General features: G+C 39.3%; 1 protein-coding gene across 7 annotated transcripts in view; it reads right to left on the minus strand.

Moving 5' to 3' along the window:
• rptor (regulatory associated protein of MTOR complex 1) overlaps positions 1–20,799 on the minus strand; it is a 175,746-nt gene that overhangs the window by 141,119 nt on the left and 13,828 nt on the right. For all 7 annotated transcript variants that reach the window (XM_023954643.1, XM_023954642.1, XM_023954647.1 and 4 more), the window contains exons 3-4: positions 11,035–11,137; positions 9,496–9,578 (exon numbers count right to left, since the gene is read on the minus strand). In XM_023954643.1, the coding sequence (XP_023810411.1) occupies positions 9,496–9,578; positions 11,035–11,137 (186 nt within the window). The remainder of the gene's footprint in view (positions 1–9,495; positions 9,579–11,034; positions 11,138–20,799) is intronic.

Genomic DNA, 20,799 nt, shown 5'->3' on the forward strand with positions numbered 1-20,799 from the left:
GAAAAGATCCCCACAAGAAAAACACTGGCTCAGGCAGGCTGGTCAAAAAAAAATAGTTTTGCCATTGTCTTGCAGCTCGCAGATCAAGTGGTTTAGTTTTCCAGTAATGTCAGTCAAGAATGCAAGTTCAGATTCACAGTAGCCGCGGTTACATGGGCAGAATATCTTGATCGGATCAATGGTCGGGTTAAAATTCACCCGTGCACATGGGCACAGAAAACCTTTTTCCGATTAGAACAAACGTTCCCATGGCTCACACTCTCGTTCGGAATGAATCATTTGGGCATGCGCAGTAGTGTAAAAATCACCCGGATGCGGATATAGGTCCCGTTGTAAACAAACCGCTTCCACAGACATTTATGCAGCAGCTCGGTAACATACGAGACGATCTTCCAAACGTGCTTTTATTAATGTCATGAATATTATGAATTGCCTGTTCGCTCATCGTTATATTTAATCTGTGTGGTCAGTGCTTTTTTTGTGGAAGAATTAAGCTGGACGAAAGCTTAGGACAGACTAACACGGGCTAACATCATTAGCCTGATGGATGGACACAAAATCCAGGACCGTGCGAGAAACGCAGCAATCTGCAGCTTTCTAAGGACTGAGCGACATTTATTTCTGCTCTGAAAGTTCACACAGACCGCCCCAAAGCCACTCTGTGAGCTAGCGGCCCGAGCTCTGTTCGAACACGGTTCCTCCTGAGTCCTGCAGCCGCTAACCCAGAGCGGCGGGACGGCTCGCAGTCTCACACATAACAAAACAACAAAACGCACACGTAAAAAAGCCCCCCCCCCCGACACAAAATTATTAATCCAGCTGCTCTGTTCACTCGGGTGCCAGTGGACCGAGTGAGCGTCAGGGGGCACGAAGCGCTCCTCCTCCGAATCTCCCCCGTGAGGGGTGTAAGAGAGGGGAGAGCCAGCGGGGCGAGAGCGGAGCGGCGCTTTTCACGGGGCGTCCGCAGAGCTGGTCGGTCCCGTGTGCGCTCAAAAGCTTTCTCTCAGCGAAACACCGTCTATGCGTGACGTAAACCAGAGCAGCAGTGACACACGATCGGAATGACCGTTTACATGCTCCACGATCGGATAAACGATCGGTATAACCCACCTATCTCGATCGGAAAGAAATTCTGATCCGAATGAGTCTGACCGGGGCAGAGTATTCCGAACGGCGCGTTTACATGACGCATTTTCTTTCCGATCAGGCGTTCATTCCGATTACTTTTGCCCATGTAAACGCGGCTAATGTTCATATTCACCATATTCAACAGACATCTCCTCCAATAGCACCTTAAAAATCCTGTGCATTTTTGCTTTGCAGCTGAGGTATTTTATGATTTTCAGAATAAGAGTCATTATATGTCCAGAGCCAATCACTTCTGCACATAAGGCCTGCTGGTGAATGACGCAGCAGTAATGCAGACATTTTGGAAAGTCTGGGTCAGCTTTACAGTGAGTGATGAAACCTGTTTGTCTATTGATCATAGCAGGAGTCCCATCTGCAGTCACTGCTACCAGCTTTTCTAATTGTACCTTTTTCTGCACAAAAACTCCTTCACCGTGTTATACATTTCAACTCCTCTTGTAGTTGTCTGTTAGGGCAGATGTGTCAGGAGTTCTTCTCTTGTGGAAACCAAAAGCTATGCTGTACTGTTGCCGTCCACAGACTCATTACACTGGACGTTAACCACCTGCACTTTGCAAGATCCCGGTCCAGCTAATTGGCCAAGTTATCAGACATAGCTGACACTCATCTAGACATTGTAGTGGAAATTGAATGAGTTCTATTGTTCTCATCCTTAGGGACAGTGATAGCAATTATCATCATTGCTTGAATTTTTTTCATGCTATATGCAAAAGTCTTTGTCCCTTAAGGCAACAGATTACAGCCCCCCCCCCCCCCCCCCCCACAGGCTGCTGTCATATTAACATTAGCTTGGAGCTCCAGAATGGACAAGAAAAAACGACGAGAATGGCTCGAGCAGGGCGTTGCTCACGGGGCGGTCGCTCGTGCCAGGCGGTCGTACGTGCTCGGGCCCGCTAAATGCTACTTGTAGCTTTAATTACAATTGTCCTTGAACACACTTTTGCACCCCCACCCACATTCTACTCAACTGGGAGTTTTTTGGACCTGAAACCAGGATGAAACAACACTATCTTTTCATGTCGCCAAAGTAAAAAATAGCAGAATCAAAAGGTGGGAGGTGCATCTTTTGTCCACTGAGTCACATCCTGGCCTCCTGTGTTGTCCCCTCCTGCTCTGCATCGCTGCAGATGGCCAAAACACACACACACGCTTAGGATAAGGAAAAAAGGTTACACACCAACTGGTAACATCAGAAGACAGTAAACACAGCCAGTGTGAACATTCAGTAACAGCAAACAATAGAAGTAATTCCTTTATACAATGGAAACAAACCACTGATGATGAGAAGCAGTTACCAGAGCAACAAGGGTAGTTCAACTTTCTGAGAAAACTCATCGACGGCACTCTCTGGAAGATTCAGACCCAGAAGTTAGGAATAAAGGCTATATTTAACAGGTACATGAAAGTTATGAGGCAGTCATCAAAGCCTGGGATTGAACCTCCGCACATGAAAGCCTTAATGCAATTCATCACTATGCTGACCAGCGCAATTACTGTCAAAATGAGATCAAATTCAAGACTCACTTAACATGCTGTAGACCTCTACTAGGAAGTCAAAAACAGTCTCCTCTTTGGTCTTCCTCTACAACTCTTGCCTTCTTCTACCAATAAATGCACCGTCTCTTAGGATAGTCCTAACCGTAATCATTTTAAATCCTCAATGTCTTTGTGTTGTTAATGACAAACAAAACAACATGATCGTGATAAATACCAACTTTGGACTATCTGTTCTCTTTGTTAAGGGCTGTAACATCTGCAAAGGTGTACCACTCACCCTAAGATGGTGTCAAACTTTTAATGCATTTAGGAATCAACTAAAAATTTGTCTTGAATCCAAACAACACACACTCCTGAGGACGCCACATCCTGTTTCCTACATTGCATGAACCTGCAAATAGAAATGTTGTATGTCAGTGTTGGATGCATTTCACAGTTTTACCGTTTCCATTGTTTCATTATTGTAGATAATTTATCAAATTATATCTTTTTAATTTGTTTTTGATTAAATAAACAGATTTTAAAATATGTAGAGACTATTCTATTTAACTTTCAAACTGACTTTCTGCATTACTTTTTTACTGTTGATTTTTTACGTTTTTGGTGTTGTTGGAAACACCAGGGACTACATTGAAAATTCATTTTGCAGCTAGCATTGGTACAATTACAGAAATGTTCATTAGCGTGCACTGTCCCTGTTTAAGTAGATCTGAAAATAAACAAAATTAACTACACAACAGACCGGATTTATAGATTTGCACCTTCACAGATCTGCTCTATTCATCTTAGTACCTCAACAGAAGGGCGCCAAGTAGAAGATGGTTTATTCTGGAATTGATTCAACTTTTGTTAATGGAAATAGTATGGATGTAGTGCACTAAAGCATCCAGCGGAAATGCAGCTTAAAAGCCATAAGATCTCCAGGTCGGGATAATTTCAGATGCTTTTTCAATTCAGTGATGGTTCAAAATGAAGGTGCTGGATATTCATAGATACATAATGCACATGCATCCCCAGTAAGCTCCATTTTTAACGATGGGTGTCTAAGCAATATTGGTTCTGCATCGATATTAAGTAAGCACCAATACAAGGAAAATAGTGTTTAATGAGGCACGCATGAGTCATCGGTATCTCAGACAGAAATATTAACTAGCTTCTCCCTGTCCCATCAGGATATATCAGCCTTATTCCATGTTTTTTCCCACAGAATTTTTAGATCTGTGCTTGTTGCACATCAGTGGGATAATATTTCTCTCTGTGGCTCCTAGTGGGCAGTTCAAAAACCAATGAAGGAGCTCGTTAAAATATCATGTGTCGCCAAAAATATCAGTCCACAATTATAGATGTTGTAATTCTTCCTCGCCCTGCTACCTTTTTTTTATCTCCAGGCATTGACTGTATATGAGAATTGGACTGAGAGACCCTGACCCCCTCAAGTTCCTACAGGAAGTACCAGGAAGCCAAAATCCCATAGAATTCTATTAAGAAATAAACAGCAATTCCTCAGACAGCCCTCTTTCAAGTATTAGGGGTGTGGACTTCCAACAAACTCACACTGCGTTGGCGGTTACCATAGAAATGATGGTTCCAACATGGCAGCATCCATATAGCGACTTCACTTCAATATTATTTTACAACATTCAATTTAGGTTTTCTGAGGTTTCACCACACAGACACCCCCGGAAGGACATTGGAGCCCAATCACAGTTCAGTCCACCAGAGTTAATGTGGTATTGAAAATGTCTTCATGTTTCACAGCTCGACAGCTAACAGGTGCACAGTAACAAGAAGTTAAGGGATGCCTCAACCCTGCTTTTTAGCAACTTTTAACTATATAACCTCTGATTACAAATGTGCCGTCCTCAGAACTTTTATACAGTCAATCCAGGATATTTGCAAGCAACAAGGAAAGTTTAGATTTGTATACCAACATGGTAAAAGCAGCACACCTCACAAGCAGGCAGAAGGAGTTTGACTTACCGCTCAAGGATAATAAAAAAAAATACATGGTTAGTTGAGAAGACAGGAGGGGTCTGCAGCCACAAAGCAACAAATAGACACCACACAGATGCAAAAAAGTGGGTCTAAACCTGTTTGGCAGCTCTAATGTGTTCAGCAATTTAGCCTCAATGTGTTGGACTTTGAACAGACCGCTTGACAGGACAAACATCGCTTTTCATCTCAGAAACCAACAAGTCGAGAGGAAAGCATTTCAAACAAATAAAGGACTCAAAAAAAAGAAGACAAGCGGAGAGAATATGAAAGTGAACAAGTGAAACTTGAAAGATGACAGAGCAGAGGAATCTTGTTGAAGCAGATACACCGCAAGAAACTCAAAGCCAAGGTATTGTAACATTTCATGTCTTAGCATCATGTCTGCGGAACAAAAGCAGCCTAATATGACCCCAGTATGAGCCTCTAGGCAGAGCATGACACATCCAGATATAGAAAAAAACTTTTGTTCAGCAAAAGAATTGATTTAATTGTTTCTGACAATGACTACACAAACTGAAGGTGCAATAAAATAAGTGAATGAACACAAAGAAGCCCCAACGCAAGTGAAATCAGAGTCGCTTTATGATTGGGCAAACTACACTCCCACAAACGCCTCTAGCTGACCTAAATGAGCGGACAAGTAAATGTTCCTCTGCTGCCGTCATACAGTAACCTGCTGTTCCCCAGCTGCTTATTTTCATCCGGTATGACCACAGTCACGATCATATCTGATGGTCACTATGAATATCAGATATGACTGTACACACACAACCTAATTGCTGAATATGAGGCCTAATGAATAGTGACGCAGGAAAGGTCATTAAATATAGCTTAAACCATAGAAAAAGGAAAAACTACATGGAGGAAACACACCAGGTGACAGAAAAATATGGCAGAAAAAAGATTTCCAATAATCGAAAGAGGCATTTTAAACTGACTTTTCAGATTTTTTTCACCACTCATAAAGGTAATAGGTTTAGGATTTAGCCCAAAATCATTTAAACTACTAAAAAACAAATGTACTTGTACTTTGTCTAACTATTTTCATTCATTAAATTGTTGTCTTGTCTTATTAGCCAAATTATCCTATATGATCTTTAAAGCCTTGTTTCCACTGAGCGATACAGTCCAGTATGGTCTATCATAAAACCCATAAACTCATTAAGCCAGACCCAACTGTATCATTTTTGGGCCTCCAATGGTTGTAGGTCCATAGAAAAATGGAACAGACCGGTGAAGACAGAGCTACTGTTGAAACCTGTTGATTGGCTGAAGGTCATTAGGACAAAATAAAAAAGCGGCAAGAGAGCAGCTGTATCCCTTCACAATCTTCTCTCAAACATTTAATGACTTGTATAAACGAAGTACCAAAAGCCAAGCTGAAAAAAAATGAGCTGCTGGAAGACCTCCATTGTTGCTCTTATTTGCTTCACCCCGCACGCGCCATGACGGTCCAACTTTGAGTGGAAACGCTCACCGGGATTGCCTGGACCATTCTAAACCGGACCGGACCGCTCAGAGGAAACAAGGCTAAAGAGACCGTTTGCATGGAATGATCTGACAACAAAATCTTTAACCAACAAGTTGAAATTTGATAAGTCATGCAGCTCTTTTCTAAACGATTAAAACCTGGCTCTGACAGCCGTCCAACAGTGGTTTGTATAGCTACTGAGGATTTCTGAACTGTGTCATAATATAAGTGCTGTCAATTAAAGAGTCAGCCATATTCACCCATCACCTAATTTAATCAGCGTTTGGTCTATAAACCAGTTGTTTATTACACTTAAACAGAGTAGAGACATTAAAAGGAAATGGAGGTTGGTGCCTGGCCCAAGGGCATTCAGACAGCTGTAATGCAGAGGCCAGTTCAGTGGCCTTGTGTTTATAGTGTCCGCCTTGTTACTGGAAGGTTCAAACCCAGGCCGAGTCATACCAAAGACTTTAAAAATGGGACCCAATGCCTCCCTGCTTGACACTCAGCATTAAGGGGTTGGATTGGGGGGTTAAGCCACCAAATGGTTCTCCTGTGTCTGCAGCTCACCGCTCCCCCGGGGGATGGGTCAAAAGCAGAGAACAAATTTCGCACACCTTGGTGTGTGACAGATAGTGGGACTTTAACTTTACTACTTAAAAAAATGACATGAAGCTGACTGGAATGGACTTCTCCAGCTTCTATTAGCACAAACATACAGAGATATGTAAAGATACCAGAGCTCTGATGAGGTCTAAGATTGACAAAAAAAGGTAAACAAACAAGACATAAGTGTTAAGTAAAATAACAGAAGCTGGTAGTGGTGAATAGGCGGTTGCTGGGAAGAACGTTGCCTTGATCTGTGCATTTTCTGGATTTGAGCGTTGATGTTTGAGCTGGAAACAGGGATGGACTTCTGACAGCAGAAATAGAAACACAAAAAACGTCTAGGCATCTGTGATGTTAGAACCGTCTACATTACAGACAAAGCAAGAAAACCTGAAAAAAATGGATTCCGACTCGCTTTTCTGTCTAATATTCATTAACTTTATGCATTTAAAATGATGTATTATGAGATCTCGCCCCACTGCGACAAAAAGGCAATAACTGCAGTGTAATTGATTGCTTTGTCAACAGTTTATGTAAGGTGTGTTGGCGAACATTGTAGCCCAGTGAGTGCGGTGCTGCTTCGCTGTGAATCCTCAGGCTGGAAAAAGGAGCAGCTTTCGAAGCCTCCCACTCCTCCTCCTGCTCTCCTACCAACATTTGCGGATGACCTCTGAGGTCAATCAAGCCCAAGCCTACATTTCTTTAGCCGCTCTCCCTCTGGAGACTTTTTCTCCTCCACCGTCTTACCAAACAGCTCGTTGCTGTGTTTCTATTTCGACCTCCTCATTGTGAGATTTTGTTTGGAGTCTCCACAGCCGTTTGTGTGCTTACGTTTCCTGTTGTTACCCATCTAAAGCCATCTCTGAGATTTCTTTAGCCAACATTACCAATGAAATCTCTCAACAGAAAACAGATCAAATCCAGTCCTTTCCAACTGGATTTAAATAGTGATGTTTTTTTACCCCCAAATACACGGTATAATCTTAAACCAGATTATAGGAGTATGTTCTTTTTCTTTTCATCTCCTAAAACTCTCAAAAATATTGAATCATTATCTTCAAGACTTATGTTTTGAACTACATCTAAGCTGCAAAATCCAACCAAAAAAAACTGTTTTTATCTATGAATAAAAAAAAACCTGATCATAAATATTGATCACATGAATTGTTGCTTCACCTCAAAATAAGTTTTTATGTTTTCTAGTAATTTCCCGTAAAAGAACAAATGTAATAAATAAACAAATGCTTTCAAACGACAAAAAGTGGTTCTTACTTTGTTGCTTATCCTTTTGTCTTTGCATTTAATGCGTTTACGCTTTTATCTCATCAAATATGCACACTTTTAACTTTTCTTCTTTGATGAATGGATTTTTTATAGTCAAAACTGCAACAGTTTTTCCCTTTGAGAATGAATGAAGTGTTTTAGCATTTTCATTTTACTCCAGTAAATACTAAATTTATAGGAAATTACTCACAAGTAAGTTTTAAGAAATACAGTAGTGCCTGTGGTAGACACACCAAAATCCAAGAAAAAGTAAAACCAGCGTTTTTAAATAAAACACACACTTTCAGTTTGAAAGAAGAAAAAAACATATTTTTAAAAAATGCAACATATTTTAAACATTTAAAGCAGAGCAAACCAAAGAATTGCATTTTTTAACCCCTCTAAGCATCAAGAAGGAAGGTTTTTTTCAAGGACTCGAAAAAAAAACAAGTTCAGAATTGGTTCCAGACAGAAAAAGCCGAAAATATAACTTTTTTTCTTTGGAGTTTAACTGCTACTTTTTTGCCCACAATGAGCTCTGACAAGATAAAGAACGAAGAAGATCTGATGGAGCTCGTGTTAAAGCCCTCATAAACCTTCTCACGAGAAATGTTTGAATATCTTTTTAATTTGGAAATGTTCAGTTTGGACGTGTACATTTTTACATGGTACTTGAGCCTCCTACTCACTTACAGTAGGTTTAGCGTAGGGGGGGGGGAGTGGCTAAAGCTCATTGGGTTGCCAGGATGACTGGAAATCATTTGGCCAAGGGTAAAAACATAGAGCCACGCAGAGTATCCTTGAGCAAGACACAAGATCAAAGCATTCCCTAAATGTTGAGTAATCTAAACTACTTCCTCTTTTTACTAGTTAGTCTATTTGCTAGTAGCATAGTTTAAGTGAACCCAACCAGGGTTTGAGCAAAACCAAGTCACATGTTTCGTCGTCGTTTTTAGTAAGATTTTAAATGTGCCAAAATAAAGGAAACTGCTTTAAAAAAAAAATTTTTAACTGCAAATACTTCAACAAAAAAATAGCTGCAGAGCAACTTAGAAAAAATAAGCTATAGAGATTAAAAATATAAAATAAACCTATTACTGATTTCCTATGATCAATACCAAATGATCAATAACTTGATCACGTTTGCTACGACCGTGACAAACAAAGTCTGACAATTTAGAGGATGCCTACAAGCATTTTCTCTTGGTTTATTACAAACATCAGAATCGATATGCCACAACTTAACAAGGTTGAAAGGTGCTGTTGCTTAATAACTGGCAGCTTTGATGCAAAGCCACTTGAATCATCCAAATTATTAAAGATAGACGGGAGAAAAAATCCATAAAACAAACATTAAACAAGTAAATCTTAACCAAACATATCAACCTTAAAGTACCTCTGATTCATTTGAGTTTCATTACAATCACAGCAAGATTGAGCTCTGCACACATCCCATTATGGTGTGGGTAATGTCTGCAGTAAACGACCTGGGAGGGGGCGGCCTCACTCACCCTGGGCTGCCAGTTTTCATACTGCTTCTGCAGGTTGGCCCCGATGGTCTCCAGGGCTTTCTGTGGACTCATGGACAGAGGGTCTAGCAAGGAGACAGACACAAGAGCGTTACAAGATACACCACAGCTGCACATACAATGAATGAGTCAGGCATAGTCGTGTAGGTTTTAGAGTGGACTGAGCCGCCTTTTGCCAGTTAACTACAACACAGGGTCTGTCATTCTCTGTAGGACGTAGCGAAATTCTGTCCGATATTTTGATGTGCTCTGTGCAAAAACATTAAGACAAAGATCAAGGTTTGGATTTCCCTCATACAGCCTCATATGCGACATAAAATCTGAATTTTGTTTAAACGTCTATCCAAAAGTTTTTTCAGGAGATCACCCTTTCTTTTAACATTTAATATAACCTTAAAAGTATCCTTCCCAACCATGTGACACGTCTGCAGTGTCCTCAGAGAGCACAAAGGGAGTCTCTGAAACTTTAACTACTGCACTCCAAATGTGATGTACCTCACAGGCTAACAACAGTTAGTCTCAGGGGAGGCTAAACTATTGTTTTATATTCAAAGCCAGCCCATGGAGATGACAGTTTCAGTCTTAGCAATGGGACAAACCCTTCAGCTAGTCTGCTACTTAACTATGGACGGCTCTTCCTCCCCACATCCATAACATCGACTCCTTATCACTTTTTTAAAACACTCATCTGATAAGCCCCTCATTGTCGCTGTAACTCTCACTGTTCCATCTTCTTTTTTACCGTTTCGTTCTTTGACCATTTCTATATGGTGTTCTTGGCGTTAAGGAAAGACTAAATAGGTGTTGTTACTGTTATTATCACTTTAGCAATTCAAAACCCAAATTGCTCAAACAGCTCGGCATAAACCCATAAAGTAACCAAAACTGCCCACACCATCGTGTTTCTACGAGGCTGACTAAATATGGGCTTAGCAGTATTAGCCTGGTTTTTGCACCCATTTAAAAGTGAATGGTAAGAAAACAAGACATATAGAAATGTAGACAACAGTGATATCAGTGCTCCAGCATCTGTTATAGATCCCTAAAAACTCATTCATTAATTAAAACAATCCTCACTTAGAAAATAAATTCATGGAACCAGAGAACAATTTTCTTTTTTAATTTTTTTATTAAGTTTTTCGGCAAGAAATGTTTTCACATTTTTATGCACAAATTTAACATTTTACTGGTGAAAGTTGCTCATTCATGCTGTTAAAGCCATTAGTTACTGTATGTGAGAAATGTTTTTCGCGTAACCCAACCGAAACTAAATTCATTTGACAAATACATCTATATTCCATTAAAATGTGGGTTTGTTAACGTGAAAAAAATCACATCAGTTCAGGAGTTTGGCAGTTATACATAGACCTCAGAAAAGTACTAGGACTACAGGTAGCAACATTTGCCCTTTAGCACGGACTGATATGGGTTTCCTGGTGTGATAAAGTCCTTAAACCACAGAGTAAATCATGAACATTTCATATCTAATCGTCCCAAGGGTTTGATGTGTTGATTACTCACCTATCCAGCACTCCAGTCGTGCACAGGGGGAAGTCTTGACCACATCCGGAGGGTCCACTCCCACATTTAGGCATAACACCAGTGCAACACTCACAGTTTTCATCTGTGGGCACACACAACATTCAATTTACCATTCAAAGCTAAAACCACCAAAAATCATCAGTTTTGTTGTTTTTGGTTGTATAATTTGGCTGCTGCTGGTCGCCATGTTTAAGCACCAAAGGGTAGGTCAGACACAAGATCTGTTCTCTTTACTGCACATTTCCCCAACTGGTGTAAATATCAGAGTACCCATAACATTTAGGCTAATTCTGCTCTACTGAAGACTCGTATTTATCATCACAGCTAAAAAAGGATGGAATTTAAAAAAGATTCAAACTGGAGTCACTATAAGCCAAGAATACAACCCCAGATGAAGACCACCCTCCATACAAATACAGGAAGAGAGCAGAGAGAATGGAAGAGGCCATTGTTTGCTATTGATTCAAAAGTTAGGTGAGAGCTTCTGACTCACAAACAAGGTTGATAAAGCAACATGGAGTTCCTCCAGTGCAAATTACACACCGAACTAACAGCAAGAAACCTCGGCTTCTTTCTCATCATCACCTTGGAAACACTTTCCTTTGTGCACCACAGCACACATCGAGCTTGGTGACAATGTATGGCTCCATCCTGATGTCTAACAAGCTTTCACACTAATGCTGAACCTACAGAAGAGAACAATCACTTCTACTCTAATCATTCAGTTTAATTAGGTCTACAGTCTGACGTAAGCACTTTTCAAAGAGGGAATGCTAATGACTTCATCGGTCTGTTAAACCAATCACCTTTCAGATCAAAAACAGCTGCCCGAATAAGGATGAGTTTGCTTTCTTTTGCAGATTAATACATTTTTATTGGAACACACAGAAATGCGTTTGGTTGTTAAACATAGCAGGATAATTGAATAAAAATGTATGCAGTATATATTGCTACCGTAATTGTTAAAAACGCGTACGGCCGCCTTTTGTTTTCAATTTTAACTTTGAATTGTCATTTTTCTATTTCTTCCTAATATGAATCAGTTTTGATTCACATCAAACGTTTTATGCCTAATTTACGACAGGTGTCCATTTATATCCAGCAATCAGGGTGCCAATCAAACTTAATTGATTCCAAACACCAATAAAGGTAAACAGTTAAAACATAAATATACAACAACTCCAATAACTATTTACTATTTATAGAGCCATCCATTTCTGCTCAATCTTGTAATGTTTGTGAGCTCTTGGGGCTGAGTTCGTTCAAAACACTAAAATATTAAAGGCTATTGATTGATTAAAGACATCAACCCATCAATTAAGAAGCCTAAAAGACAAAAAATGCAATCTGAGAAGCTGCGGGGGCCTGTGAGGGGGCTGAAGGCAAATGACAGCAAACAGTCAATGGAAGCAAAAGAGGAAACCGATTCATTCTGTCTCTGAGACCTATGCAGAAACCTGAGCATCTTATTACCACCAAAGTTTGTTTGAGGTTCATTAAAAACTCAAACACTAGAGCCGCTCTCAAAATCCTGGGGTCAGATTAACACCAAAAAAACTTGTTTCTGAAAATGTTCAACAATTATGCAGACAAAAAAAAACAGCAACAAGCATCATCTTTCAACATTACACCTGCTGGTCCTCTATAGTCTTTCTTAAGGCTATGTCTGAATTCTCTCACTACTCCCTAACCACTGCAAGACTATTTATTGCAGGTCTATCTAGTGCCCTGGATTTTAACGTAACCCGGACACATGCTCACTATTTTTTTAAACAGCAGATGACGTCACCCATTTGACGAAGTAAAAACCTAATAAATACGAACATTTCACGAAGACTATTTATGGTCCTAAAATAAAACAAAAATTCAAGTGATAAATCATTCAAACGCAGCAAGTTGTGGTCTACATTTGCCAAACTAGTGCGCATTGATGCACACTAGTTTTTTGCAGGGACTTCAGAGAAATGTCCAGGGTTCTAGATTTTGGAATTGGTAGATCCGGACTAAAAAATGGCATATGCCCTATATAGCGCACAAAATAGTGAGTAGTGATGGAATTTATACACAACCTATATGTATGTTTGTGAAAGCTTCCTTCTGCTAATGAATGCGGTCATTGGTCAGTTTTCCGCATCTCCTAATAACACGTGGTTCCTGACAGACTGCCAGGTGACAGTACAGCTGGATACTTTAAAGATAACCAACAGAAGCACCTGCTGTGTAACGTACTGAGGAAGATCAATGTCACGAGGGCTGCTCCTGTGAAACTAATCAAGCCACTCCGTTATTTCCCCCCAATCCAGCAGTGTGCCGGAGGGACTCCGCAGGGCTGGATCTGACATGTGAACACATGTCACGAATACAAAGAATAGAAGATTTAAAGATCCGCTCTGATAAAAATTGGTATTCTTAACATGTTCTTGTAGAATTTTTCTGGTGATGGAGGACATGTATAAAGAAAATGAAGCTCAAACTTGTGTTTCTGAGTATTTCTTTATTCAAATGGTTGTGGATCAGGAGCAGACGCAAAAGATATTATTTGTGACGTGGAAAATACTGTGGGCAAGCCACAAGCTCCCTGCTCCGCTATGCTCCACACACAAGGGGAAGAGGGGATGGGGTTGCTCCACACTAATGATCCTGCTAAAACCACTTAAGAGAATTTCTAATGAGCTCCTACAACTCTGCAGAAGCTAACGTCCTAGAAAACAACACAGGTTGTTTTTTATTTTGGCCAAAAACGGTATAATCATTACTAAAACTACTGGAAATGCTTAGAAAATAGATCAAAAGTGATCGAGTGGGACTTTAATGTTTCACACTGATGCAGAAAACCCAACTAAGTAGATCAAACCAAAGTTCTTTAAGCAGTATGGCATTTTTTCTGCATCTTAACATATTCAGATATTTATAGATAATGTTAACAGTAATATTTATCAAATGAGAGTAGTTTGACTTTTTAATTAAAATTAGCACTAAGCAACATTTACCTGAAGCATTTGTGATATTAAAACTGTGCACGTGACATTTCCAGCTACCTGTTATTTGCTAAAAGTAGAAAAGCCAATGAAAAAATATTCCTCTATTTTCAGCAGTAGAATTCAAAATAAATATATTTACAGAAGGTTCAGTCATTTAAAACCATTAAGTGTATAAAGCCTGAGAATTTTTTACGATAACTTAAAGAAAACGACTCACAACACAGATAAAAAGAGATTTTGAACAAATGTAACCAGATTTCTATTTCAAAGCGCTTTTATTTTGAATAATTAAAAAAACAGAATGTTCTTGAAATAAACAACAAACAAAAATGTATATAATTTGTTGCTCTAACTAAGCAAAATGTAAACCAATGTAAAATAAAATAAAAAGAATACAACCAGTCAGATACTGAGATGATAATAAAATTTGTTAGATTATTAGATCATTTCGAAATCAAATTTAGTTCGAACAAAAACTAAGACACAAATTTTATAAAAGATATTATAATATCTGCTTTGATAATACTCATTATCAAAGCAGATTTTAAAATGAATCAGAAAATTATTTTGAAATAAACTGATAATTTTAGATTAACTCCATTTCTGCCGCTCAACGTGACGTTTGTACCAATGGATGTTCAATTGGTCGTTTGCATGTCAATCAAGTGATTGATGAGGATTGGTTGATGCCGTTTGTTTTACAGCTATTTTTATTTATTTATTTATGTATTTATTTTGATAGCCCCCTGTTTACTCTGACTTTCTTTGCAATCGACCACCCCCGGTTTAAATGAACCATAACTCCGGTTTAACATTTATGTGACCTGCTTTCTCCTTTACAGCAAGTTACAAACAGTTAGGGAAAATAAGTTAGGGAGAAAGAAAGAAAACAATCACACTAAATCATTTTTATTTAGTCCAAGTTTGTCTCTTCTGTTTGCAAAACATTTCTTGTGTGTGAATTAATACCCAATGTTTACAAGTCAGTCATTGGCAGGGAGATTTATCAGCAAAGGTGCAAGTTTTTTTCCCCCACAAAGCTTGGAGACAGCATGCTGGGAGAATGTGTAGATTCATCTGGGAGAGACAAATATCAGGTTTGCCCTTTAAAATGCAACATCTGAAATGGCAGCACAATTTAGAGAAATATTACTATGAATATCACCGGGGTGAGAAAAGATGTTACTGTCATTTCAGGTAAAATGTCAAACAAATCTGTTGAGAACACTGTAAGGTCATTGCCTTATTTTAATGTCAATACTGACTCACGTTTGCTTTAACACCCATAAGTCCACGGGAAATGCAGCTTTTTGAAAATAGATGCCAGATTTGTAAAGACTATTATCACACTGGATTTAATCATCGCGATTCAGGACAGCAAGATGAGTAAAAGCCTATTAAAAATGGCCCTGATGGCATTATTTGTTTTCATCCAGAGCCTGATGTAGGTATTCATAACACATCTGATCTCCATTTGCTTCAAAATCAAGAGCATTAATGACAGATGTTTCATGTTGCAGCCTGGTATGAGAATGGAGGAGCGTACATGTGTCCAACACTTTTCTTATGGATTATTCTATTTGTCTGCTCCAAACTACCTTGCAATTAGAATCCTGACCAAGTACCTCGTCTCTGGCTCTCATCTACTACTGCTCCTGCACTCGGCTGTGGATCCTGCGTCTGGCTCGTCTCACACCCCCAGCCGGCCCCCGACTCCATCTGGATGAAGCTCATCTGTTGTACTTTAAATGTGTAGTTGTAGCGTTAGATAAGTTAATTCTTCTCTATGAGTTCTGGCATTGCCTGTCCGTCCAGGGGGAGGACCCCTCCTTCATGTGGACACCCCTGATGTTTCTTCGTTTTTTCCGAAATTCGTTTTTTTTAGGAGTTTTTCCTTACCGCGTAGGAGGGTCTAAGGGCAGGGATGTCCAGTTTTAGTTTAGTTAGTTCAGTTTAGCATGTTTCTATTGAACTGAGTGCGTTCATGATCCTTTTGATTTCATGTTTTACCCTACATTTATTAGCACAAAGCCCATCGAGTAGACTGTTGTTGTAATTTTGGGCTATTCAAATAAAATTGAATTGAATTGAATCCATATCTGATTGTAAGTTTAGCCGGGTTGAGAAAAATGACTGGGGTCCACTGTCACAGTTGCACGAAGTATTAATGGATTTTTTAAAGCAATTTAAGATATGGTAAGTTTTTTATATTCCAGATAAAAAGGCAATTTTGGTGAATATTGGTGACAGCAATAATTGTTTGTCACCTGATATAATCTTGTAAGATTTGATACCTCTTAAGGCCTTAAAGACCCTCTCCAATAAAAATCATGTTTATGATGTTAACATGTTTCTTATGATGGAGGACAAATGTAAGAAGAAAATGAAGAATAAAACTGCGTTTCTGAGTATTTCTTAAGTCAAATAGTTGTGAATCAGGAGCAGATGAAAAAATGTCACTTGAAAGAAGTTGTAGTTGTCACGTAAAATCTACAATCACCAGGCCACAAGCTCTGCTCCATTCTGATGCATCAACTTATAAACAGCTAGATTCGTGAACGTCTGCGTTTTCCCTTGTCTGAGGTGGGATCTGGCTCAAAGCTGTATGGCTGGATACCTCCAATATTGCTCGCCATTTCTGTTGCACCGGTCATGTACAGTTGGTTTGTGAGGGGTTGTAAGCTAGTGGAGAATGTGAATATAGGGATGATGGAAAATGAAGACAGGCTCACTCTGTGCTAACAGTCCCGCCAAGAATTCAGGGGTGAATTTCTAATGAACTTCTGCTGCTCTGTAGAAACTATGTTCTAGAAAATGACAGTTGGTAATTTTTATTTTTTTTTTCAGCTCAAAACAGCTTTATAATTAAAAGACCACTGGGAACGCTTTTAAAAAAAGATCAAAAGATGATCGTAGATGGATTTTATGCTACGTTCAAATCAAATCAATTCAAACTTTATTTATAAAGCACTTTTCATATAAAAATATAACACAAAGTGCTTTACATTAAAACAACAAAATATAAAAACAAGCAAGCATTAATAAATAAATAAATAAATAATAGGGCCCCCCTCCCCGTACCTAGCCCCCCACGCCTTTCACACCTCCCACTCTCTAACTGATGGGAAATGACAATGAAAAATAGGCTGTAACACATATGCTGAGCACAAAAACATGATGCTGGAAACGCTAGTAATTGGAACCTCCCCCCCTGTGAACAGCCGCATAGACATCCAGATGCAACATCACAGGTGGGGACCACTCCACCACAGCTAAGCGGTGATGCAGGTCCCCACCCAGAGCCGCAGTGGCTGAACAGCAGCCGTCCCAGAGGGAGAGGTTCCAGCTGAGGAAGCACCGGAAATAAAAATGAATAAAAATGAGAATCAAAAAGTAAACATATTGATAAAAACGATAAAACATTGAAATAAGGTAAATTAAAATAACACGTTAAAAATCAGGTTCAAGTTCATAAAACAAGATAAAATGGATAAAGAAATTAGAGAAAATAAAAATAGAAAATACATATAGATAAATAACTGAATAAATAAATAAAAGTAGTAAAATAAATAAATAAAAAATAAAAAATTAGCTAAAAGCCAGGTTAAAAAGATGGGTCTTGAGCCTTTTCTTAAAAGTATCAATGCTCTCTGCGGCTCTCAGGCTCTCTGGCAGACTGTTCCATAAACGGGGACCATAGTGCTGAAATGCAGCTTCTCCATAGGTTTTAGTTTTTACAGTTGGAATGGTTAACAGACCAGTGCCAGAGGATCTCAGGGTCCGCGAGGGTTCATATCTTACTAAAAGATCTGATAAATAAGAAGGCGCAAGACCGTTAAGACATTTAGAAACTGTTAAAAGTATCTTAAAATCAATCCTGAAGCATATGGGGAGCCAATGCAGGGATTTCAAAATTGGGGTGATGTGAGCCCGCCTCCTGGTCTTTGTAAGAACTCGTGCAGCAGAGTTCTGGAGAGGCTGAAGGTTCCTAATATTTGTTTTTGGAAGACCAGCAAGCAGGGCGTTACAGTAATCAATTTTACTCATGATAAAAGCATGCATTAGCATCTCCATATTAGCAAGAGAGAGCAGTGGGCGGACTCTAGCCAGATTTTTGAGATGATAAAAACCAGTTTTAACCACCTGTTTTATATGGGGGATAAAAGTCAGCTTAGAGTCAAAGATAACGCCCAGGTTTCTGACTGCTTCCGAATGACTAAAGTTCCTGTAGCTTCAGAAACTGTTTCTCTCTCTTGGCTTCAGGACCAATAACTAAAATTTCAGTTTTTTCCTGGTTGAGCTGCAGAAAATTATTTGCCATCCATAATTTTACACACGTTCACACCAGGCATCTGACGTGGATTCAGCAATGCACATCAAGACCCTGGTGTTCACACCAGAGGAGCAGTGAGGGGATTCTTCTTATTTATCTACCGTTTACTAGCTCATGTCCACCACCTACAGTTGGAAGAGGGTTGGTTCAAAATGTAACCACCAAATAATTTCTGCCGCACACAAACCGCAAGTATGTATTTGTCTTCCATGAACAATTTTCAAACAGTTGGAATTTCCGTGAATTAAAAAGGGACATTTTCCATACATCAATACCAAATACGAGTCCCCGATTGGTCAAAGTTTAATCTGGTTTAACTTTGAACAAGTGTTCAACGGCTGCACGTTTTGTTAGTAGAGCCTATAAACGGTTGTAGAAACTTGCACAGCCACATATGAACTACAGGGTTTTGAATGCAGGAGCCCAAAACAAGTCTTTCCGCGCTTTTACAAAGACTTTTTCTTGAAAGTGGTCACTTGAACGAACATTGTCGAGGGTGGTGTGAACGTAACTTTAGTAATATCTGTCTTTACGGGTGGACACGAGTTGTCTGCAGGTGAAAAATGGGCAAACCAATACGCGATAGACAAAATATCAAGGTCGTAGACCACTCAGCGAGGTCATAGAGGGAAAATGTTCAAGCATGTTCATGTAATGGAAAAAGGAATAGAAATATTTTGCCTTTTTAGTTGTTTGTCTTCCTACTAAATTGACATCCCCGTTTCTATGGTTGCTGTGCTGCTTCAATAAGACAAAATTAAAGTTTTGCTTCGGGAACTTTTTAGTCTACTTATTCAAAGTGGAAAACTAATAACAGAATAATTAGAAGATTAGAAAATCTGTAATGATCTACAACATAATTAGTTGAAAACAAAGAATTGCTGGAGAATGTAAACCAAAGTTTTCCTTTACAAGAGTTATCTTTAATGCTTCTTCTGTGTGTGTTTGTGTGTGTGTGTGTGTGTGTGTGTGTGTGTGCGTTTGTGGAAGGAAAAGGGAAAACAAATTAACTTGAATAAGCAGTGTTTGCTTTTAGAAGACTTGTGAAACAAGGTTCATTTTAATAAAGGATAGAGGGGAATGAAAAGTATGCACAACTCGGGCATGTGCATTTAAATTGGAAGCCGTCCTCATGTCATTAATAACTGCACGGGACTCCAGGGGATTTTCCAGGCTTTCCCTCTTGTGCCTTTTTAAGACTCCCACACAGCCCTCTGACCAGAGTAGATCAATTTCTACTGATTAATCCATTTGTTAGGTCAGCAATAAATAGAGGTTATTAAAACAGCGGCTAGCCTCAATCACCCTCAGCCGGGCTAGAATTCTGCAACAGGTGAAATTCTAGATCATCACACTGAAATGAATTAAAGACCCACTCTAATATAAATCTTTTTTTGGTGATTTTAACATCTTGTGGCATTATTCTCATGATAGAGGACATACAGTCATTTTCAACGTAAAAAATGTTATCCTTTTTCTAACTGCATTTTTTTGCCCTCTTCTGATTCACGATTTGAATTAAAAAATACTCAGAAAGGCAATATTGAGCTTACATTTCTTTATATACAGTCAGGACCATAAATATTTGGACAGAGACACATTCTCTCTAATTTAGTTTCTGTACATTACCACAGTGAATTTTAAATAAAACAACTCACATGCCATTGAAGTGCAGACTTTCAGCTTTTATTCCATGGGTTAAACAAAAAGATTGCAGATAAATGTGAAAAACTAAAGCATTTTTTTAAACACAATCCCTTCATTTCATGGGTTTGTAAGTAATTGGACAAATGAGATAACTGAAAACAAAATGGTCATTACTAATATTTGCTTGAAAAGCCTTCGTTGGCAATGACACCCTGAAGTCTTGAACTCATGGACATCACCAGATGCTGGGTTTTCTCCTTCTGGATGGCTCTGCCAGGCTTTTACTGCAGCAGCTTTCAGTTGCTGTTTGTTTGTGGGCCTTTCTGTCTGAAGTTTAGTCTTCAACAAGTGAAATGCTGCTCAATTGGGTTAAGATCAGGCGACGTACTTGGCCGTTCAAGAATATTCTACTTCTTTGCTTTCATAAACTCCTGAGTTGCTTTGGCTGTATGTTTTGGGTCCTTGTCCATCTGTATTATGAAACGCCGCCCAACCAGTTTGGCTGCATTCACCTGGATTTGCGCAGACAGTATGTCTCTGAACACCTCAGAATTCATATGGCTGCTTCTATCCTGTGTCACGTCATCAATAAACACTAGTGTCCCAGTGCCACTAGCAGCCATGCACGCCCAGACCATCACACTGCCTCCACAGTGTTTTACTGATGATGTAGTGTGCTTTGGATCATGAGCTTCTCCACGCCTTCTCCATACTTTTCTCTTGCCATCATTCTGGTAGAGGTTGATTTTGGTTTCATCTGTCCAAAGAATGTTTTTCCAGAAC

The sequence above is a fragment of the Oryzias latipes genome, chromosome 1, assembly GCF_002234675.1.
Source record: "Oryzias latipes chromosome 1, ASM223467v1".
Lineage (NCBI taxonomy): Eukaryota > Metazoa > Chordata > Actinopteri > Beloniformes > Adrianichthyidae > Oryzias > Oryzias latipes.